The sequence below is a fragment of the Vulpes lagopus genome, chromosome 6, assembly GCF_018345385.1.
Source record: "Vulpes lagopus strain Blue_001 chromosome 6, ASM1834538v1, whole genome shotgun sequence".
Classification (NCBI taxonomy): domain Eukaryota; kingdom Metazoa; phylum Chordata; class Mammalia; order Carnivora; family Canidae; genus Vulpes; species Vulpes lagopus.
The window spans coordinates 102,892,071-102,917,370 of record NC_054829.1 but is presented as its reverse complement, the minus strand read 5'-3'; the positions used below and the strand labels follow the sequence as shown (position 1 = coordinate 102,917,370).

The 25,300-nt window shown below is 34.8% G+C and overlaps 1 protein-coding gene across 3 annotated transcripts in view; it reads left to right on the top strand.

Annotated features, from left to right (window-relative positions):
* TBCK (TBC1 domain containing kinase) overlaps positions 1-25,300 on the top strand; it is a 229,078-nt gene that overhangs the window by 114,437 nt on the left and 89,341 nt on the right. For all 3 annotated transcript variants that reach the window (XM_041758251.1, XM_041758248.1, XM_041758250.1), the window contains 2 exons: positions 14,655-14,691; positions 15,755-15,916. In XM_041758251.1, coding sequence (XP_041614185.1) covers positions 14,655-14,691; positions 15,755-15,916 — 199 coding nt within the window. The remainder of the gene's footprint in view (positions 1-14,654; positions 14,692-15,754; positions 15,917-25,300) is intronic.

The window sequence follows — 25,300 nt, the reverse complement described above, 5'->3', positions numbered from 1 at the left end:
TGTGGTCCTCTCTCTCTCTCTCTCTCTCTCTCTCTCTCAGCCTCTTCTGGAATCCCAATTAGATGTATATTCTTCCTTCTCAAGCTGTCATTTATTTCCCTAAGCCTCTCCCCATGACCTCTTAATTGTTTTTCTCTTTTTTCCTCAGCTTCCTTCCTTACCATCAATTTGTCTTCTGTGTCACTCACTCTCTCTTCCACCTCATTAACTCTAGCAGTTAGAACATCCAGTTTGTATTGCATCTCATTTAATCTATTTTTAATTTTGGCCTGATTATATCTCAATTCTGCAGTAATGAAGTCTCTAGAGTCCTTTATGCTTTTTTCCAGATCCATCAGTAGCTATATAATTGTAGTTTCGAATTGAATCTGACATCGTATTGAAATCAAATTCTGTAACTCTGTGGTAGAGAGTACTATTTCCAGTTCTTTTGTGGTGAATTCTTCCTTGTAGTCATTTTGTGCAGTGCAGAGTGGCCATATGAGCAGGCTGAGTCAAAAATATCAACCACAACGTAAGTAAAATACACCGTAGATGATTCCGAAGAGATCAGAGACCAGAAAATAAAAGAAAAAGAAGAACAGAAGAAAATAAAAGAACCATTAAAGTGAGAAACAAATTTTAAAACAAAGTAGTAAAAATAATAAGCCAAAAACAAAGAAGAAGGAAAAAAAAGAGGTGAAAAAAAAGGTAAAGAAAAGAGGAAAAAGAAAAAAGGGGGGACGGAGGATGGTGGTGGTGAAGTAGTGGTAATGGAGAGAGAATGTAGTCTCTCCCTTATGGGTTCTAGAGGGTGATCCTCTTGGTTCTGAGTGTATTTTGTTCTGTATGTTAGAAGATGCTCAATCCCATATTTACATAAACCAGCAATACTTATAGAAAGCCCCAACACTGACCACCAAAACATAAACAAGATAAAAGAGGGGGACAGAATGGAAAGGAAGAGAGAATATAATCTCACAGAATGAACCAACACGGTGTTCCACTTGGTTCTGGGTATATGTTGGTCGTATTTTACAGGTACTAACTTCTGCCATTGTAAAACAAAATGAGGCAGAAAAAAAATATATCTCATATATCTACCAAAATTGAACTGAATACATTGAAGGGAATGCAGAAGTTAAAAATATATCTAAGACATATAATTGTAGAAATATGAAAGTCAAAAAGGAAAAAAAATTAAAAATGAGCTGGTAAAATATTGTAGTTAAGGTGGGAAAAGAAAAAAAACATTGGAAATTTTTAGTCTGATATAAAAATGATTCATAATGGAAAAAGAAAAGAAAAAGAAAAGAGCAAGAGCAAGAAAAGGACCCTCTAGTTCTGTATACTATTTTCCCTCATTCCTGGAGCTTTCCAGCACTGCTGGGTCAAGAACTTGCCCTTCCCCTGTCCTTCCAGCTGGCCTTCTGGGGGAGGGGCCTGCTGTGCTGATTCTCAGGTGTGTGCACCTGGGGAGATGCCCCACCCCCTGCAGGGAGCCAGGCTCAGGGGGAGCAGTTTACCCTGTGAGGCCTCTGTTCCCTGGTGGCCCCGCCCCGTCCAGGCGCAGGGTGAAACCAGGAGGAACAACAATGGCAGTGGCCAGCTCTCCAGCCCTGGAGTCAGCTCCCCCGGTAACTACCACAGTCTCCCAGTCCGAAGTGGCCTGGATGCGCTCCTGGAGGAAGGTGCAGGGGGCGCTGACCTGCACAGCTCGGGGTGCCACGTGGCAGGAGAGTCTCCCTGTCCTGTGCCCTCCCCACCTCCACCTGTCCTGGGGGGAACATCGGATCGCCGGCTGTATCCACTGGGCGCCCTGGGATCGGGTCCTGTGCCGCTGGAACTGCACTCCCCGGGACCGCCTCTCCCGAAGGGAACAGGGCACAGCCACCTCCGTCTGGAGCCGGGCCGCCTAACAGAGCAGATGCTCCCAAATGCCCTGAAGGCCGCAGCGCTCCAGACTTTTACCGAGATCAGGCCGCAGTTTGCTGTGAGCTGTCCCCGGCGCCTCTCCTCTTAGAGCCACCCGGGAATCTTGCGGCTTCACTGCCCCTCCTGCGATCCTGCCCGAGTTCCCGCTTCCCCAGGGCTGGGCTTTCCTGCCCCAGAGGCTTTCACCGCTAGCCTTAGCCTGGCTCCTTGTGGGGCCCCTTCCCCCTTGGATTCTTTATTTTTTTTTTAAGATTTTATTTATTTATTCATGAGAGACAGAGGGGGAGAGAGAGAGAGAGAGAGGGAGAGACAGAGGTAGAGGGAGAAGCAGGCTCCATTCAGGGAGCCCAACATGGGACTCGATCCCAGGTCTCCAGGATCAGGCCCTGGGCTAAAGACAGCGCTAAACCGCTGCGCCACCAGGGCTGCCTGGATTCTTTATTTATTTATGTTTTTCCTGCCTTCCTACCTTGTTAGAAGCAAAAAAATTCCTCTCTGTAGCATTCCAGCTGTTCTCTCTTTAAATCTCAGGTCAAATTATAGGTGCTCCGGATGTTTTGAAAGCCCTGTAGGTAAGTTTGTGGGGCCAGGTGATTCGAAGACCCTACTCTTCTGCCATCTTGCCCTGCCTTCTATTAAGAAATATTTATGTATTTACTTGTTTGTTTTGTTTGTTCATTTGTTCCTTCATTTATTCCTGGTCTTTATTTTGTTAGTGCTACAGAAAAAAATTTAGATTTTAATATAAAGAGACTACTGGTAATAAACTTTTTATATTTTACCAAGATGTGGTTACAAAATAAATTAGGAAAGTATACCTTATTTAGAATCTCCCATATCAAGAGTCCCCACTGACCTGGTCTAGCCCATCTGCAAAGTGCTAGCCTGTGCCGTTTTGTCTGGCTACTGCTATGATATCCCCAATATTAGTCCTAATCCCATTTTACTGACCTTGGATTTGTTAAGGCTGCTGAATTCAAATGGCTTATTGAACTCTCCTTTCCCCAAGAGAGTTTAATTACCTTTCAGAAATGGTCCAAATCTTAAAATTCAAAGACTTATTAATTTCATAGGGAATGATAAAGTAATTTAAAGTAATATTTTGGTACCTTCTAGCTAAGAACACATACACACAAGTTAAATATCCAGCAAGTTTCTCTGTTTAGTAAATCCTTACTTGAATCTCCACCCCATTCTGTTCCCAATCCAACGTATTCCTCTACTGGTTGAGAGACAAGTGAAAGGAAGTATAGCTTAATATATAGTGGTTTTCAAACTTTTTGATCTTGAGACCTTTTTAAGGATCAAGGATACCAAAGAGTCTTTGTTTATGTGGGTTATACCTACCAATATTACTAACACTTTTTAAAAATATTTAAATGTATTAATTTATTTAAAAATGACAGCAAGGGATGCCTGAGTGGCTCAGCGGTTGAGCGTCTGCCTTTAGCTCAGGGTGTGATCCTGGGATCCGGGATCCAGTCCCACATCGGGCTCCTTGCATGTAGCCTGCTTCTCCCTCTGCTTATGTCTCTGCCTCTCTCTCTGTCTCTCATGAATAAATAAATAAAATATTTTAAATAATAATAAAATAGTAATAAATAAAAATGACAGCAAAGCCACTGCATGTTAACCATAATAACACGTTTTTCTAAAAAATAGTTGTTTAAAAAAAATGGTGAAGTGGTATTGTTTTATATTTTTGCAGTCTCCACTTAATAGAGGAAAGCTAAATTCTCATATCTACTTCTGAATTCAGTCTGTTATGAATCATTATTTTGTTTGAAGTGTATGAAGAAAACTAGGACTTATATAGACATGTAGTTGGCAAAGGGTGTTTTCAGACAGTTGTAGTTTCTTACAGCTTAGTTACAATGTACAGTCTAAAACCATACCTATGAACTTTTCATACTCTATTCCATTCAAATAGATCAGTTTGTCGTGCACTTGTTTTTTTGTTTTTTTGTTTTTAAGATTTTATTATTTATTCATGAGAGACACACAGAGAGAGAGAAAGGCAGAGACACAGGCAGAGGGAAAAGCAGGTTCCATGCAGGAAGCCGGATGTGGGACTCGGTCCCAGGACTCCAGGATCATGCTCTGAGCCAAAGGCAGACGCTCAACCACTGAGCCACCCAGGCATCCCTGTCTTGCACTTTGAATGGCTTTTATCCACACATGATTTTATAATGTCATGCATTGATCGTTTAAAATATTGGTTTACTGAATTATGCAAATCTTTCAACTATGAAACCTTTCATTATACAATATTTTAAAAATAATTTTCATTAATATGATCACTGATCTCATCCAAAAAACCATTAAGGATTAGAAAACTGCCAAGCTCACAGTGGCAGAAACAAGTTTTCTAAAATTCTAATATTCACCTGACTGCTACCATTTTTTTCTTGAAGTGGCAGGCTCACTTTTTTGAGAAATACCTGCTTAATATGAAAGTCTGGAAAAAATAATTGTCTATATGTCATACTTGCAAGGAAAAAAAGAATGGTATTCGAGGGGGAAAAAAAAAGCACCTGCCTTGACTCACAGCTCAAATGATTGTCCAAATGATTTTCCTCAAAACAATCTTTACACTTCAGTATACAATATAAGAGTTTTATGCATGCTTTCCATTTTGTCTCATAAAACATTTAAAAAGATACTTAATACAATTATTAATTTAAGCCATTACAAGAATATGACTATTACACTTTAGTGCCATGGCCTTGATTTGTAATAAGGTACCAGCAGTTTTATCCACCAGTGGCTTTGCACACAACACAAAGTACCTTAGTAGTGTTGTGAAAACAGCTTTGAAATGTTGACCCAAAAAGGGTCTTGAAGATCCCCCGGGGTCTGTGACCACAATTTGGGAAAACTGGTATAGAAAGAAAGCACTCAGACACTGGTGTCAAATGAGCCAGAGTTCTAATCCTGACTCTTCAACTTACTAGCTAAATACTTCTTCGTTTCTTATCCACAGTCCTGTTAGTGTTTGTGTTGATTATAATAAATCTTACCTCAAAGGAACATTGTGATGATTAAATAATACATATAAACTACTCAGTATAGTTCTAGGTTCACAGTGTTAAGGAATTAACCATTATTAGTGTTCTTGTTCTAACTTATTGTTAGAGTCTGATCACATACTGTTTCTTTGGTTATATGAATATGATTTACATTTAGAAAAGCATACTATTGCAAGCTGTACTGCATATATTATTTTGCTGTATCAGTTAATGAATTCTTTGCCAGGGCAGCCCGGGTGGCTCAGTGGTTTAGCACCACCTTCAGTCCAGAGAGTGATCCTTGAGACCCAGGATCAAGTCCCACGTCCGGCTCCCTGCATGGGGCCTGCTTCTCCCTCTGCCCGTCTCTGCCTCTCTCTCTCTCTCTGTGTCTCTCATGAATAAACAAATGAATAAATATTTTTTTAAAAATGAATTCTTTGCCAAAGGCAACATAGTACTAATAACAATGAAGAATTTCTTGCATATCCCACTTGGTAAGATTGGCACTCACCACTTTGAATTTTACCTTTTTTATTTCCTTGATTTTTTTATTTGCTAGATTTTTAAGGTGTTTTTCTTCCAGAAAGTGCTACATAACATGTCTTTTTGTCCTTTACTTAAGGTAAATTAATTTTGCGGGAAAATTTTAAAAAGCTTTTTAGTACTCAGATCATTGAAAGGCACTCTGGAATTGAAAAGTACCTAGTCCTTCCCTAAAATGATACTGTGGATCCTAGAGCTATTAAATTCTCCAGCTGGTTTTATTACTGATTTCTACTTTATACTTTTTCAGTTCAATATTATAAGTCAAGTAAAAACAATAAAAGAAATGATTATACAGTTATTTAATTTTAATTTGATCTTTTGCCTCTTTTTTTAGAATTAGGGAAATCATTACCTGCAAAAGATGTAATAATATAACCTTTTGTATACAAGAGAAAGAAAACCATTTACCATCTGAATCCAATGGAACTTTTAAATTATTTTTATATGTTTAAATCATTTTGTAATAATTTACAGAAGTAGAATGAAGACATAGCAAAAAATAATTTTATTAAAAATTTAGTAAGACTATGAACATTGCAAACCACAAATTTTATTCCATATATTCATCATTTTGAAAGTATGTATTCTTGAAATGTACAGAATGCTTTGAATTTACTGCTCATCTATCATGCATGAACCTGGAGCATATCTATCTTATAAATATTGATTCTAGATTTCAAATACATTTCTAATAGATTCTAGCATTTCTCTGGGTCTTCTTCTTGCACCTGCATGTTCAAAACCTGCAGTTATCAAAACAAAACATTAATAGGCCTCATAACTTTGTTGGAGAACAGCATCTTTTTTGTTTGATAATTGCAAAATGTTTTCATTTTAGATAAATGAACACAGGTTAATAAATTTAATGATTTTTTTCTAATTATGTTTCCTTCCAAACATGTTGTAAACATGCCTACCTTTAGCATTTATCCACTTATTTTTTTTAAAGATTTATTTATTTATTCATGAGAGACACAGAGAGAGAGAGAGAGAGAAAGAGGCAGAAACATAGACTGAGGGAGAAGCAGGCTCCTCGCAGGAGAGACTGAGGAAGAGGCAGGCTCCTCGCAGGAGAGACTGAGGGAGAAGCAGGCTCCTCGCAGGAGAGACTGAGGGAGAAGCAGGCTCCTCGCAGGAGCCCAATGCGGACTCGATCCCAGACCCCGGGATCAAGACATGAGCTGAAGGCAGCTGCCCAACCACTGAACCACCCAGGAGTCCCAGTCCCTATCCACTTAAATTGTATGAAATTTTGGTGTAGAAATATTTTAAGATTAAAGCTCACTCTCATTTATCTTTTGAGCAAAATAGGATGGTCCAGATTTTTGTTACAAAATATTGGATAATGAGTCCTTTCCAGTGAGAGACCAACTTATTGTTTACCTCGATTCTTGTGTTTGAGGAAATTCATTTAAGATATCATCACCTGAGCATTCAGTTTGAAATTTCACTATATAACCAGTGTAACACTGTTACCACTTCACTAGAATCTAGAATGCTACTGCCAATCTTCTGCTTGGTCTAATAATTGTGAAACATTATCCTCTATCAGTATTTTTTTCTCTTTGCTAGTGAGGGTGGAAAATGAGAAATTCTGAATTCTCAACTGTGTTCATTGAACTCTTAAAAAAAAAACACACTGTAATTAGGTCTCATGAATCTTTTATATCTTCTTGAAAGATGATGTCATACCTTAGATGATTCAGTAGGAAAAAAGAAAATGGTAATAATGATCATTTATTTTAATATGAATTAAAAAATTAAAAAATTCTAGTGACTCCATCATTTTTCTTTTTTCCTTTGTTTTAACCATTTTTTAGCATAGTTGGGAATAATTGAAAAGTAATAATAAAATGATTCCTACTTTGATAAAAGAACAAAATATTTCATGATGCAAGAAGAATAAGATCACTGAATTTTCAGTAATGTATCACAGATCTATAAAAGGACCTAATAGATTCATATGGTGATTTTAATCTTCTTTTCAAAAGTGTATATAAATTTTCTCTTTATTTTTTCTTCGTTAAAAGTAATAAAATATTATAAAATATCAATCCTTACAAATGGTTAGAAATGCTCAAAAAAGCATATCAAAAACTGTAATCGAGTCCAATATACCCTGAGTGTTAATGAAATCTATTGTAGGCAACAGTTTTGAATGGCGATTATGAACTACCCTCCCCAAATTCTACCTCTCCGCCATACTAACATTTATTCTTTACTAGGAAGCTGGACCCATTTGAAGATAATAAATAATGAAAAGACGGAGAGAAAAAGAAAGGAGAAAAGAAATAAAAGAATCACTAATAAAAGCAAATGAAAAAGTCTTCTGTTACCTCACAAAAATAACCCAACATGATCTCACTTTAAAAATGAGCGACCAAAAAAAAAAAAATGAGTGACCTGTTGGGTCTCCTGGGTGGCTAAGTTGGTTGGGCCTCCAATTCTTGGTTTTGGCTCGGGTCATGATCTCTAGGTTGTGGGATTGAGCCCTGCTTGGGGCTCCACACTCAGTCGGCTTCTCTCCCTTTCCCTCTGCTCCTCACTACCATATCCACCCCATCCCAGCTTTCACTCTCACTGTCTCTCTCAAATAAATCTTTTAAAAAATATATAAACCACTTAAAACTAATATTACACTATATGTTAATGGGAATTTAAATAAAAACTTTAAAATATATATAATAAAAATAAAAATGAAGAAAATAAGGAGCTAAAAAATATATAGATTACCAAAAGGAGATAAAAAGTGAACTGATGAAGCCCAGAGATATTTGAGAATATTATATTAATAGTAGACTCATTAAAATAGTGAAAACTAGAATGAAAGTGTAAGCCCACTCAATGACATCAAATGGTTTTGAGGAACTCATGCAGAATAAAATGGAAAAGGATAAATATACCTAGGTAATTGCAAAGTGGAGGTAATTTCATAGAAGAGGCTTAACTTAAAAGTAATTTAAATGTAATCATACTTCTGACTTGAAGTAAACAAAATATAGTGTGCTTATAAGGAGGTAGATTAAGAAACTCAACTAGAAGGAACTCCCTTTTATAATAATAATTGTATAAAATATAATAATTAAAATAATTTTTATAATACATAAAATAAGTAAAAATATAAATTAAAAATGTTAATAGAGAGGAGAAACAATGCAATATGTAAATTACATTTGTCCGAAGATTCATCCAGTTTATAAGAAATATTTCCTTTTTAAATCTTTTACATTTGTATAAGTTCACAACTTTTTAAACCACAATTTTCTACTTTTTGAAATAATGTTAATGAGCTTCCTGCCTTTGCTTTTCCTATTGATATTTGTAATTTTGATATTACCAGGCCGTTGGAAAGACCTGCTCAAATGCTTAAATATCACTATTCTTTCTTGATGTAGCTAGGGGGCAGTATTTACTCAGCTGACTTAGTTAACTACCACTAGGCCAAATAAAGCAAAATAATTTAATCATCTGGAAAAAATAGCTAAAGCATGTATGATTTTTTTTTATTGGGTTTCAGTACCCATCTTTAAGTCAGGAAAAGCTAATAATATCTCTAACTTAATAAGGCTAATTTTATGTTTTTTTATATTTTAATAAAATATTTCATTATTTGTTATTTTTTAAATTAAAATGTGAACCAGGGATCCCTGGGTGGCGCAGCGGTTTGGCGCCTGCCTTTGGCCCAGGGCACGATCCTGGAGACCCGGGATCGAATCCCATATCAGGCTCCCGGTGCATGGAGCCTGCTTCTCCCTCCGCCTGTGTCTCTGCCTCTCTCTCTCTCTCTCTGTGACTATCATAAATAAATAAAAAAAAAAAAATTTTTTTTAAAATAAAATAAAATAAAATGTGAACCAGCCTAGTATTCAAAATTATGTTATACTGCTATTTTTCTCATACATGAGACTGTATTGTGAAGATGTACCAATATCCTAAGGAATTATTTAAGACTAAAATATCAGTTAAAATTTTAAAAGGTACAAATAAAGTAAGAATAAATAACATGCATTATTATTTCACAGAATATATTAACTATTTACCTGACTTCAGTTGATAAAAGATGACTGATGCTGGTGAGCACCTGGGAGTTGTTCTGTATTAAAGAAATATTTTCAACTTGAATTAATTATTACTTTTCAAATATTATTAAAATATGCATTTCACTTATTTCTAATAATTCTTTATCATTGTTATCAAAGTATAAGTATATAATTCAGAATTTTAAGTTTCGTGTTTTTTAAGTACTTTCCACTATTTAATATGGAGATACACACACACACACACACACACACACAGGTATATATTATCCAAGGAAAATTAGCTGATTTTCTCATTATTTCCTATTTATTGAAAAATTTCTCAGTATGATGTATAATCTCATATTTGGATCTTTTAATCTATCTCTTTCAGTTGTCTTCATTATATATTTTTTTCTGTCTTTCAACAAACATGTGAGTGCCTGTTATGTCCTGCCCATTTTCCAAGGCCATGGGTATGTCAATGGAAAAAAAAAAAAAACAGACAAAATCTTTGCCCTCATTAAATTTATATTCTAGTGGGAATAAACAATAAAACAGGTAAATATATATATGGTATGTTGGTTAGTGATAAGTACTAAAGAAAAAATTAAGGAAGGAGATGAATGTGAGGTGCTCAGATGAAGAAGAAATTAAATTTTTAAATAAGGTGGTCAGGGGAGCAGGGTGGAAGATAGGTTAAAATAGGGGATGGGGGGTTAAGGAATGCCCTTGTGGTGAGCACCAAGTGATGTATGGAAGTGTTGAATCACTATATTGTACACCTGAAACTAATATAACACTGTTAACTAACTGGAATTAAAAACTTGAGAGAGAGAGAGAAAGAAAAGAAAAAAGGGGGTGGGGGAAGAGAAAGAAAAAAGGAAGGGAGGGAGGAAGAAAAGGAAAGGGAATGGAAGGAGGAAGTCAGTCTAGGAAAGCTTTCATGGAAAAAGTGACTTTTGAATAAATGCCTTAAGGAACTGAGAGAAAGAGCAACTGAAGCAAAAGCAACAGCAAGAGCTAAAGCCCTGGGATGTAAGCATGCCAAAAATGCTGAAGAAGCAGCCAGGAGACCAATGTGACTGGATCCCAATGAACAGAGAGATGAGAGTCAAAGAGGATCAGATTTTACATCAAACCAGATTGCTTAGTTAAGACTTTAGCTTTTACAGTGGTGAAAAGCCACTGTATACTGTTGACCAGAGGAATGACGTGTTCTCACCTAACATTGCAACAGGATCATTCTAGCTGTTATGGTAAGAGAAACTCAAGGAGGGCAAGGATGGAATTTGAAAAGGTTAGTCATGCACTATTGTGATAATCTAGACAAGAGTGCCTTGAATCAGGAAATTAGTGGTAGGGGTGGTAAGCAGTTTTTTGCATTATGCATAATTTTGAAGGTAAACGCAGCAGGTTGCCGGGGACAGATGTATGTAATCATTTGGGAAAAAAATAGAAAAAAGAGGAAAAGTCCAAGGACTGAGAACAAGACATGCCAATATTTAAGTCAGGGAGTTGAAGAACCAACAAAAGAGATTGAGCAGAAAAGTAGATGAATGTGGTGTCTTAGAAGTCATATGGGGGTGAAAGGTGAGAAGGTAAGAATAATTAACACCCTTGAGGATTGGTAAAGAAGCATTGAGAATAAGAATTCACTATTAGATTTAGCAACATAGAACTCTTTTATAACAAAGGTAAGAGTAGTTTTGGTAGTGAGGTGGAGGCAAGAACCTAATTGGAGCGAATTGAAAGAATATTTAGTGAATATCTACTGCCCTTAATGAACTGTAAGCTCCTTACAGGCTGGAACTATGTTTTTGTTCACTGCTATATCCTGTCAGTCAGTGAGCTCTCCCTTACTCTGTCTTCTGTTCTCTTGAGACCTCCAACAAATTGCATAAGGCCCACTCATATTAGGAGGGCAATCTGCTTTACTAAGTCTACTGATTCGCATGTTGATCTAATCCAGAAACACCCTCCATGACACAACCAGATTAGTGTTTCACTAATATCTGGACACCCCATATCAATCAAGTTGACACATAAAATCAACCATCACAAGAAGCATTGCCTTTTTTTGTGATTGTTGATACGGTTGCTTTTAAATCTATCATTTGATATTTTTATTTTGTCTTATCAGTTCTTTTTCCTTTTTATCTGCTTTTTTTTTTCCTTTGATTTTATCTCCTTTGTTGACATGTTAACTATGATTCTGTTGTGTTTTCTTATTGGTTTCCTTAGGATTTATGCAGTGATCCTCAAACAGGCAGTTTTGCCTCCCAGAGGATTTTTGGCAATGTTTGGAGATGTTTTTGACAAAGCTGGGTGAATGCTATTGGCATCTACTAGGTAGAGGCTGGATCACTTCAGTAATCTGAAAATGCAAAGGACATTCCCAACCAAAAGTTATGTAATCTAAAATGTGAACAGTGATACAGTTAAGAAATTGTTTGCTTTCAAGTATTATTATACCACTTCACAGATAGTACAAATACTTTATAATATATATTTCCATTTTACCCTCCCAGTGTTTGCATTATAGTTGTCCTAAATTTTATTTCTACATGTTATAAACCCCGCAATAAGTTACTCTTTTTGCTTTAAACAATCAACCATTTTTAAAGATTTTTTAAAAATAAAAGTCTTCTATACATCCACATACACATTTACAATTCCCTGTCTCTTCATTCCTCTGTGTAGATCTAGATTTCCATCTAGTATCATTTCCCTTCTGCCTAGAGGACTTCTTCAGCATTTCTTGTAGTACAGGACTGCTGGTGATGAACTTTTCAGCTTCTCAGTGTATGAAAGTCTTTGTTTTACTTTTTGTCTTCAAAAGATATTTTTGCTAACCGTACAGTTCTAAAGAGACAATTTTTTTAATACTTTAAAAATGTTACTACACTCTATTGTTGGGCACTGACAAGAAAACATTTTTGAGAAGAATCTTCTTACTGATGCTCTTATATAATGTTATGGCTTTTTTCTGTAGCTATAGTGTAAGATTTTTTTCTCTTTACCACTAATTTTGAGAAATTTGAGTACAGTGTGCCTTGGTGTGATTTTCTTCATGGTTCTTGTGTTTGGGATCTTGAGATTTTTGGATCTATTAGTTTATAGTTTTTATCAAATTTGGGAAATGTTCAAGCTATTATTCAAATTTTTTTCTGAAAAATAAATAAATAATATATTTTTTTCTGTCTGTTCTCATCTCTTCTCTTTGGGTAGCTCTAATATATATATTTAGCTGATTGAAGTTACTCACTGATGCTTAGGATTTTTTTTTTTTTCGGTCCTTTTTCTCCCTAACATTGTTTCATTTTGAGCACTTTCTATTTTGATGTTTTCAAGTTCACTAATTTTTTTCATCTGCAATGTCCGATCTGCTCTTAATCCCATCCAGTATATATTTTTTGGTCTCAAACATTATACTTTTCATCTCCAAAAGTTTGATTTGTTGGAATTGTCTTTTGTATCTGCCATGTCTCTACTTAACATAGACATCCTTAGCTTGAAGTCCAAGTATCTTGAACTTCATTTTGGGATGCAGCTAACTAACATTGAAACAGTTTGATCCTTTCAAAGCTTGTTTCTAAGGTTTATTAAATAAGACCACAGCAGCATAATTTGGGAGCATAATTTTGCTAATATTACTAAGGCAGTACTCTTAAGTACTCTATCCAATTTCTTGTTTATTACAGATTTTTTATTTGTTTATTAGTTTTCTTGTTTATTCTGACTGGTGGTAAGATGAACTATTCCTGGCTTTGTGTGAGCCTGGTAAGTTTTCCCTCTGATCATTTGAAGTGATTCCTTCTCTACTTTGTGTAGGTTCCTCATACAATGCCCTCTACACTATGTGTGAAAACAGATTGTTAGCTTGTTACCAAAGTAATTCAGTTAAGATTCCTAATGGGAAATACTTGGCTTTGATCAGAAGGGTAGAGGTATTGTAATATAATTTATGTCACATACTTTTAAGAAAGAAAAGCTAAACAATAGTGATGAAACTGATATTTACTGATTATTTTTAAACTTAAATTAAGCTGAAGAATTCAGATTTTGTCATATTTTATTGTTTTCTACAATACATATTCTTTACAGTGAAGTCCCATACCTTTGTACTCCTCAGTTTTCCCTTTTATAATGTCACTTGAAAGAACTGTGTGTTAATGTATGTAAATGATCTGTGGAGAGCATTGGGCTTTATTTCTCATACAGTACTTAGATTTTAACATAGTATATAATTATATCTAAGGTTTTTGACCAATATTTTGATAATATAAATACTCAGTGTGTGCTATTCAAAGACATATGCAACTTTACTCATGAATTCGTAATTGATAGGCGTTGAAAGGATATTTATTTAAATTTTATAGGTAGTATAGAAATCTTTGTCTAATGTAGACTGCACTGATACAGAAAGTAAAATAAAATTAGAGTTTTTTCTAATTTTTCTATAAATTATTATTGATTTTTGATACTTGCTACTGACAAAAGAGCTTTTACTATTTTAGAAATTAAGAATAATTTCTCACTTTCAAAATGTCAAAAAATTAATTCAAAGTGTATATACGAGACTGTGTGTGTGTATTCATTCCTAGACAATAAACTTAGGAAAGCAAACTTGTCACTCAGCTAAAGACACGAATTATTTCATTTCTAGATCTTATTACTTTTAGTCTGTTTTGAAGTTTCCTGTTAATTTTGAGATTGATAATAGAAAGCATGTGCTTCATAGTACGTTTTTATGAGACATTTTTCAAATACCATCTTATCAATTCTCAAAAATACCAAGGGTAACTCAACACTGATAACGACCATTATAATCTCAGAAATATTTTTGTACAACCTAAAAGTATACCCTTGGAATTGGCAAGCTAGTATTGTGTTTGGGTTAGGCATTGCCTTGAGTATTTTCTTTGATGAAATGAAGACATTCTGTGGAATAATCCTTGGCAAAAGTGTCATCTGCAGCATTTGTAAGAGATATTATTTAGAAGAGTATTTGTAGTAATAATTACTGACATTTACTCTTATTTTAATCAGTGGAGTAGACCAAAGTATCAAATATTTTTTAACATTCAGTTTATTGATAATCATTGTAATTATCTTTTATTTTTTCTTTATCCATCCCGGCACCCTTTTCCTCTTCCACCCATAGCTCTATGCCATACCTTGGTTTCTCACCATGTTTACTCGTAAGTATTATTTTCCCTTTTCTTCAATATCATATTGGTAAAAGGACAGCTCTGTTCTACCCCAGTATATTATTGCTATAGTGATATTAAACAGATATAATTATATGAGTATCCTTATTTAATTCTAATGTAATAGAGTTGGGTAGGGAGAAATTTGAATTGTTTTGAGGACTGAATATCAAAGAGTATAGCATAGGGTGAATGTTGTATAGTGATATATAGGATGCCTATCTTACATGTCATGACAGTCATACAATCTCTGCCCTCTATTGAAAAAGAAATTAACATTAACTATATAGTATGTACATATAATTTTGGAAGGCAACTTTTACAAATCAAATGGGAGTCAATTTTTAGAGATCCTTTAATAACTAATACTTTTGCTATTTCCAAACCTGGAATTCCTTTAGGAATGAAACATATTATGTAGATATATAATAGTTTAATCAATTACAGTGTTAATATAGTGGACATTCTGTTTAAGTGGGTATATAGGATAAATAGAGTACCATATTTAGAGTAGATCTGTATTCATTGGCCTGGAAAGATATTCAGTCTCATTAAATGTAAAAAAATAAAGTTGCAAAAAATAGGATAAAATAATAAAGCAAGTATTTAGAATGCATAATAAAAATGTAACAATACTGAATCCAAAACAAGACTAAATTTCACCTAGGTAAATAAACTTGTGAGAATAGTATAACAAGAAAATTCTAGGAAGAAATATAATAAATGGAACAACTATACCAGGATTGATGATGGAGGATAGAAAATGTCATCTATTTGACCAACTTGATTACCAGTTTTTAAAGATGCCTTAGGAAGCAATAAATATTGTATAAAAAGTTCTATAAACATTTTATGAAACCAAACCAAAAATAGTGTTTATAAATATTTTATAAAACCACATAAACATTTTATAAAAACAGTTTGGTAGTATTTGTTCTTAAACAGTTTCGACCATAAGGCATTTGTCATATGTCTAGTAAAACAGCTTGTTATTGTTTTAATTTCTGTTATTTTGGTTTTTTAATTAATGTATTTACATTTTGTTATTTTACAGATGTATTTCCACTGCACAAAATTTTCCACCTCTGGGATACCTTACTCCTTGGGAATTCCTCTTTCCCGTTCTGTATTGGAGTAGCAATTCTCCAGCAGCTACGGGACCGGCTTTTGGCTAATGGCTTTAACGAGTGCATTCTTCTCTTCTCTGATTTACCAGGTATAGATATAAATAAATAGAATCACTAAATGAAATGTAATTATAAGATAATGAGACAATCTAATAGCAATTGGCAAAAATAGTCATCCAAGCTTCCAAAATCTCTTCTTGAGCATTGACTCCCTTCTCTGGATTCCCTCGCCCATATACTGCCACATCTGCTCTTCCAGCATTTTAAGTACAAACCTGGGGCATACTAGGTGGCTGTGGTTTACTTTAGAGTCAGTGATGCCATCAAAGGGTAAAAGAGCTGGGGGCAGTGATATATTTGCCTTCAAGCTTAGGACAGGCCTATTTATTTTCAACTGATAGAGAATAAATAAGAGCTACTTGTTTAGGTGTTTGAGAATCTGTATTTTCACAAAGGTGTAACCCACATGGAAATTGGTCTCTCCTATCCGTAGCTGCCTAGTAACCATTTGGCAGTTTGAGGAAAAGAAACTCTGTGCCCTTCGGAGAGCACATTACAATCCTGGGAAATACTATGTCATATGGTATGAAATAGTAAGTTAAGCTATATATTATACTCACAAGTGAGGAGTTTGGAAATCTAGGTGTTAAATGCTAAGTGTGGAAATAGGGAATGCAGCTATGTTCTAAGCTTTGCTGCTGTGGTTGCAAAGATGAAATTTATGTGGTTACCTAGGATATAACAATCTGTGGAACTAAAAAACTATGTTCTTTGCAGAAATAAAAATGTTTTTCCAATAGAAAAATTTTACTTTCTTTAAACAGCATTTCATTAGCTCTAACCTTTCTGCTGAGTTTATTGTTATTCTCCATAGCTTTAGGCAGGCCCAAGTGACTGCTGATAATACATGCACTTAAAGTTATCCAAGAGATAAATTTGCCTAAAAAAACAAAGAGCAAAAGAAAGTTACCTTAAGATTACATATTTATTAAGCACTCAGGAGGAATAAGAAACCTGCTATCTACCCTGATTTTTATACTTAGTGGATAATCTATATCTGGTACTTCACCATTTCTCTGTTATTGAAAATTTTCATCCTTTGGGGAAAATAATAACAAAAATGCTTCGATTTATTTAAAATTTCTCCTCCTTCTTTCCCCCAAATTCAAAGTACCACATCATTTTTCTAACTTACCAAACTTAAGTTAGTCTTTATATGAGCAAACAAGTAGTTTAGTTCTTATATTATTTGTTTCTGGAAGATTCCTTTTGAAATTCAAATTTTCAATTTTTTTTCCTTTGGTGTTGGACAATAGTGCTCGCTTCGGCAGCACATATACTTTGGTGTTGGACAATAATAAAGAAGCTAGTTTCATAAACTCGGAACACTTTCTGTACCCTGCAGATGTTTTCCTCTCTTTCACAACTTGCCAAAGTAAACAGAATGATTAATTAGGATTAAAAGAATTTTCTGGTCAGTTATTAAAAAAAATCAGAAATGCAGATTGTGCATTTTGAGATCAAGCAAATGTAATGTCTTTCCAATTTCATGCATAAATGCATCATTAAACAATGGTGAAAGAATCTGTTGTCAGATTGTATAGGCTTATTAACAGTAACTCATTATTATTTCCAAAATCAGAAAGTAAGAATACGTTGTTAGAACTGATCTGTTGAAAAGGTAAACTCTACCTACCTTTGAAAATAGGATGCCTTCTATTAATGTGAATTGTCTTGATCCCTAGTTCCATAATTCTGGCTCATCACTTGCTTGGTCACTGTACAATTCCTGTTGGGACAGAAAGAGATTATAATAAAAATATGACTTTAAAAAAAAAAAGGGAGGAATCTAAATGCAGACTTTGCCCTAAAGTGCACCTATATTTTATTTTTAATCAAAGGATGCTTATTTGGGATGTCTTTTTTTTTTTTTTTTTTTTAGATTTTATTTATTTATTCATGAGAGACACACAGAGAGAGGCAGAGACATAGGCAGAGGGAGAAGCAGGCTCCCTGGGACTTGATCCCAGACCCCAGGATCTTGACCTGAGCTAAAGGCAAATGCTCAACCACTGAGTGACCCAGGTGCCCCTGGGATGTCTTTCCTTTATTTTTTAAAAATATTTTATTTATTTATGAGAGACAGAGAGGGGGGGCGGGGCGGGCAAAGACACAGGCATAGGGAGAAGCAGGCTCCATGCAGGGAGCCTGACGTGGGACTCGATCCCAGGTCTCCAGGATCAGGCACTGGACTGAAGGCGGTGCTAAACCGCTGAGCCACCCGGGCTGCCCTGGGATGTCTTTCCTAAATATATCTAAAGAGATCTCTTTTTTTCATCATGTTGAGCTTCCTAACTATAGTTGATGCTTGAAAGAACTGGAAGTGATCATGGGAAGTCCTAAGAAGTGAATCCAGATTAATACATACACAAACACACTGAATGTACCCATTCTAAGCAAAATATTATGTGACATAAGCTTGGAACATATTTAAGAGAAACAATCTTTTTAGCCTACAGAAACGAACTCTATTTTTCAGTTTAGTTCTTGAGACCAACTTTGTAGATAAAGACAGGATAGGATCAAGCATTGATTTGAACTCACTAAATACATTGTACTTTACTGAAATCCCCACTTAACTGAGTTTAAGTTTGCATAAGCAAACAGCAAAGTTAACTAAATTCTTTGCTGAAGCAGATTGCGAAATTCACTGTTTAGGACATCTATTTACAGTAACATAATGGAAATGCTGCCTAGTTGGTAACATTGTGAACAAAATAGGGTTGCATTCTGTTGTTGTTGTTGTTATCCTTTCTAGTTTCTTTCTACAAAAAGACACTCAATAGCTCTAGTTGTTAAGAGCATAGAATGTGGAACCAGATCACCTGGGGTTCAGATCTTGGCTCTCAGTTATAGCTATGTGACCTTAGGGTCATGACCTAATCTCCTTATTTCCGTTAACTCTGATTATATGCAAATGATAATACTACCTACCTCATAGGGTTGCTGTGTAAAATAAATATACCTAAGCAACTTAGAGTACCGGGCACAGAGCAAATACCATGTAACTGATTATTAATGTTGTCATCTTCATTATTATGCTTTTTTTCGTTTTTCCATTCTATCATGACATGCTTTCTTATTGATATTATAAATGCAGCAATTACCCCATTTGGCTTTTTCTATAAATTATTAAAGCAGATATCAATCATATAGATTTCCTTGTTAGCAAAAGTAATTGAGGAATTACCTAAGAAGTCAAGTAAGCCTTCTATGTTGAGTGAATATTGTGACTAAGCAGAATATTTCCTTTCATTGCTCAGAGATGATGTAGTATAGTAGATGGACAGCACAGACTTTGCAGTCAAGACAGATAAGTGCCTGTGTGAACTGGGAAACTTTCAGTGCAATGCTCCTGCTGAAAGGAGCACTGTTCCTGCTGATCTATGTTATCTACAGACAGCTGGGGTGTAAGTTCACACTCCAGCTCTGGCACATTAATTTCTGCCTTAGTGTTACAATGAGCACTAAAGATAATATACATAATGCACCTGACGCAAAATATGGTACTGAGTACGCATAGTGTGCATAACTATTCTCTTAAAGTACATGTAGTATTTAATGTTTTAAAAATACATAAAGAACATATAACATTCAGTCTCCAGGAGTTCCCTCTCCTTTCTCTCCCTCCTGTCACTTTATACTCTTTAATTCTTAAAAAGAGAACATAGAAAGATATTGTTTTTTGCCAAAAATTGTTCCCAAATTCTGTTCACTTCTAATAAATTATATAGTGGGATGTTACCTTCTGAGGAAATACAAATGTACTAGAAAATTTTGTTCAAAGTTCTTGACATGTATGTATGGCATTTTAGTACTAGAGGAAATAAATATGAAAGCAGTACATTGCCATTTCTTATACAATTTTCAAATAGTGGCAGGTATTTTTAGAAGGAATACTCAGTTTTTCATAGTGCCATCCAATACTGGATATTGGCCACTGGTGTTATGAGGACAGTTTCCAAGGTTACCACTTTTTAAGCTCAATTACAGGATGATATCTGTCAGACTTCATTTGGCCCTGTCTTACACTGTTCTGCTCTAGTGTCCATCTGAATTGAACTAAGAATGTGAAAGGATCACAAAACAAGGACAATCATCCAAAAATATTATATAGATAAACAATGGTGTTAGTAAAGCTAAACTCCAGTAAATGTGGACTTGTGAAAAATACCATGTTTAGAACAAAAAGTCAAGGCAAGAGTAGACTTACTTTTTGGAAACATTCAATAATATTGATCAATAAGACTTAGCAACTTTGTTTTAATGTTTTTGAGCAGTGAAGCACCTAAAGTGAGTGAATTGGTTGTCAGGAAATTTTGACCACTTTCTGTGAGACCTTAGGATAAGTTAAGTCATTTATTCAATACATGTCTAATAAAAATAATTATATGACAGAGACATGTTTATGCACTGTGGCCATAAATATAAGGATAAGACCGTACTAGCCCCATAGGAAGATGAGGAAAAAGCACTGGAGGCTTAGAATGTAGCATAAGGATGACCAGAGGTGTGCAACTGCATGACCATCTTACACTAAGTAGAATACTAATAGAGTGACTGGAGGGTAGGATGAGAGATAAAGATAATTGGAGTTAATGGACTAGGGTAATAGCACTGATAATGGTGATAAAAACTGGTGAAATAGAGCCCTGATTATGGGGAACCTAAATGATATGCTGAGGAATTTGGGGTTTATTCTGTATGTAATTGGAAAGTTTTAAACAGAAAAATGACATAATTAGATTTATATTTTAGAAAAATGATTCTGGGTATAAAGTGCAAAATGCATTAGACACCTCTAAAATGCTAGGATTCCAAAGAATGGACAGAGAGCAACTGGCCAGGGATAAGTTCAAGAATATGCTAAAAGAGTACCTATTGATCTTTACCAAGGTAATTGACAAGGCAAAGTCTTAAGAGAATTTTCAGATGCTATCTCTCTTTAGCACCTACAAAATTTGAGTAAATTGGTCTCTCACTACACATTTCTTATGTTTTAGAATCCTCTTATCTAGTAATAACATTATATCCATGTGTTGCTTGGACTACAGATAATACTCATTACAATCAGTATTAAAATATGAATCAGTGAGTTACTCAAGATTACTGAGTCTTGAATCTGTGCTTCCCTACCCACTATAACATACTTCATCTCACTATATTAAATGATGGTTAGGTCTGTCAGCCTGAGAATGTCAGAGAGTACTGTCCTTATGATTTACGTTATAGAAAATGCTTCATAATAAGCATATTTTATCCCATTCACCTTGTTTTCTATCAGTAAGATAAGCAACTTTATAGTTGTTTGTTAAGCAGTGAGAGTCTCGTTGTATTATTGTTGAGATGTTTTCATGTCTTAGAACATCAATACTTAGAATACTTCTCATCTTCTTCTTATAAATAATTTGTGTCAAAAATATCTGTGATTGAGATGGTAGATTAATAGGTTACAGATCTCCTTTGTGGTTTTGGATTTTAATGAAATTATTCAAATGTTCTAAAATTTTTAATAGATAATAAATTATGCTATGTAACTGAACAAATGGAATGTAACTCAGTACCTAAGCTCTCCATTCTAGTCTAACTGAAAATTTTACGTAAAATACTTTGTAGGAAGATACAAAGACCTACCTTGTGCTTCCTCTTTTTGTTTTTTCTCTCAATATTTTTAGACATATTTTTAATTGATATAAGATTTACAGATAGTGAAAAGTATAAGCCTCAATTGTACAATTCAATACATCTTGACAGTAATAAACAACACCCAAATCAAGATACAGAATATTTGTTACCCCAGAAAATTCTTTCATGTCATTCCTCTGTCAGTTTCTATTCCTCTGTTAGCAACCACTGTTCTATTAATGTGTATGAGTTTTATTTGTTCTTGATGATTTTCTCAACTCTGTCTTTCAATAAGTTGGTATTTTTTATTTCAATGAAGTTTATCAGTTTTTTCTTTTATGGATATTGTCAGGGGATAGACTGAGCTCAAGCAGGCTGGTAGCCAGCTGTTTTAGTAGCTAATTAAGACAATAAGCCAAAATTAAACTAGCAGTCAAGTCTATAATTACTTAGTACAATAGGATAAGCAAGAAGCTAAATAGAAGAAACCACCAACTCTTCCATGTTTTATTTTTCCACATGGAATAGTACAGGGTCAAGTGGATCAGCACAGACTTGGAGGTCTAACAAAGGAGCATGGAGCAGAAGGTTCCTGTGGTCTAATAGACCTGAAGGCCTGGGAAGGCAGAGTGGCAACAGACTGGAGTGGAAAAGTACTTAGCACTCAGAGTGGAGGAAATATCTTTATATTTTAAAATTTATTATCCAATCATGTATCAATAATATATAGAAATTCAATTGAATTTTGAACCATGATACCTTCAAACTTGCTAAATTCAGTTTTTGTTCCAATAGTTTTGTAGATTACTTAGAATTTTTTCCAAATGTAAAAAACTATATTGTCTGAGAAGAAAGACAGTTGTATTTCTTCCCTTCCCATTTTTATGCCTTTCTTTTATTTTTCTTGCTTCTTTGCACTGACTAAGACCTTCAATCCACATTGAATAGAATTGATAAAAACATATCCTTGTCTTGGTTCACTCTTAGGAGGGAAAAGGAAAAAAGCATTTGATGTCTCACCATTAAGCTTTATGTTAGCTGTAGATTTTTTATAAATGTCCTTTATCAGATTGGGGAAGTTCCCTTCCTTTCCTAGTTTGTTCAGAGTTTTTATGATTAATGGGTATTGAATTTTTATCACGGTTTTTTTCAGCATCTATTATGTTACTCATTTAGTGTTCCTCCCTTAGTCTGTTAATCTGAAGAATTTCATTAATTAATAGTCCATTTTGCTAAACTAACCTCAAATTCCCATGTGTGACAGAATAAGAACTATATATTTGTTTTCTTCCTCCACTTCCTGACACAAATTTCCTAAAGTACCTATAATTACCTGAATGACAGGGATGCTAAGAGCATATTTTGTTCTAATATTTAGTCTTTGACTTTGGCTCCTGACTCAAAGGTTCTAAACCCTTGGAATTTCCTGGGTGATAGGAGCAGCATTTGCTTTAATGAGATGAATCTTTGTGGGCTTCTAGAGAGCTTCAGGATGAGGGCTGGTAATCAGAAAGACCAAGTTATGGTTAGAAACTTGGAACTTTCAGCCCCATCCCCTGTCTTCATAGGACAAGAGAAGAGATAGAAATTGAATTAATAATCACTAATGCCTATGTGATGAAGCCTTTATAAAAAATATCTGAAGAGTTGAGAGAGATTCTTTGTTGGTGAATATATCCACATGCTAGGTGGTTCACCTTACCTCCACAGGAACAGAGGCTCCCACACCTAGGATCCTTCTGGACATTGCCCTATGTACCTCTTCATCTGGCTGTTTATTTGTATCCTTTATAATAAACTGGTAAACATAATTAAAATATTTCCCTGAATTATGTGAGCTGTTATAGCAAATTAACCTGAGAAATGAGATTATAGCCAGTTGGTCAGAAGTATAGGACTTGTGACCAGCATCTGAAATGGAGGCACTCTTGTGAGACTGAGCTCTTAACTTGTGGGATCTGTGCAAATTCTGGGTATTTTCTGTTCATAATTGAATTAAATTGTAGGACACCCAGCTGGTATCCAGAGAGTTGGAAAATTAATTGTTGGTATAAGAGAAAATCCTCATATTTGTTGTATCAGAAATACTATAGAGATAGAGATAAATTTCTAAAAACTGAATCTTCCAAAACTGAATCAGGGAGAAATAGAAAATCTGAACAAACCAGTTATAAGTTACTATTCAAAAAACTACCAACTGGGGCACCTGCATTGCCCAGTCTGTTAAGTATCCAGCTCTTGATTTTGGCTCAGGTCATGATCACAGGGTCGTGAGATCAAGCCCCACATTAGGCTCTGCACTAAGCACAGAACCTACTTAAGATTCTCTCTCTCAAAACAAAGCAAAAACTACCAACAACAAAAGTCCAGGAGCAGGTGAATTCACAGGTGAATTCTACTAAACATTTAAAGAATTAATACCTATTCTCCTCAAACTATCCCAAAAAATTAGAAAAGGAAGGAAAGCTTCCAAATACATTCTACAAGGCCAGCATTACCCTAATACCAAAAGCAAAGATACACACAAAAAAAAGAAAACTACAGACTAATAACCCTGATGAGCATAGATGCAAAAATCCTCAACAACATACTAATAAACCATGTTCAACAAATATACTAAAAGGATCATTCACCATGATCAAGTGGGATTTATTTCAGGGATGCAAAGATGGTTTTGTATTCACTAATCATTCAACATGATACATTAGCAAAATGAAGGATAAAAATCATAATGATCATCTTAACACTGCACAAAAAGATTTGACAAAATTCAACATCCATTCATGATAAAAACTTTCAACAAAGTAGGTTTAGAGGGAACATGCCTCAACATAATAAAGGCCATTTATGAAAAGTCTATAGCTAACAGTCATACTCAATGCTGAAAAACAGAACTTCTCCTTTGACATCAGGAACAAGACAAGGATGTCCATTCTCATCGCTTTTATTCAGCATAGTACTAGAAGTCCTAAAAACAGCAATTAGACAAGAAAAACAAATATAAAAGACATTTGTATTGGCAAGGAAGATGTTAAACAGTCACTGTTTGCAGACAACATGATATTATACTGAGAAAACCCTAAAAATTCCACCAAAAGAACTATTAGAAGTAATAAACGAATTCAATAAGTTGCAGGACACAAAATTAATATGCAGAAATCCATTGCATTTCTATCCAATAATAATGAAGTAGCAGAAAGATAAATTAAGAAAACAGTCCATTTACAGTTGCACCAAAAAGAATAAAATACCGAGGAATAAACTTAACCAGGAAGGTGAATGCCCTGTACTCTGAAAACGATAAATAATGATTCAAGAAATTAAAGATGACACAAACAAATAGAAGATATCCCATGCTCATGGATTGGAAGGATTGGTATTGTTAAAATGTCCATACCACCCAAAGCAATCTACAAATGTAATGCAATCCCTATCAAAATACTAACAGCATTTTTCACAGAACTAGGACAAACAATCCTAAAATTTTTTTGGAACTACAAAAGACTTCAAGCCAAAGCAATCTTGAGAGAGAAGAACAAAGCCAGAGGTATCACAATTCCGGATTTCAAGATATTCTGCAAAGCTGTTAGTGATCAAAACAACATGGTACTGGCACAGAAATAGACATATAGATCAATGGAACAGATTAGAGAATCCAGAAATAAACCCATGCCTATATGGTCAATTAATCTACAACAAAGGAGGCAAGAATATATAATGGGGGAAAGACAGTCTTTTCAATAAATGGTGCTGGGAAAACTAGACAGCTATATGCAAAAGAATAAAAC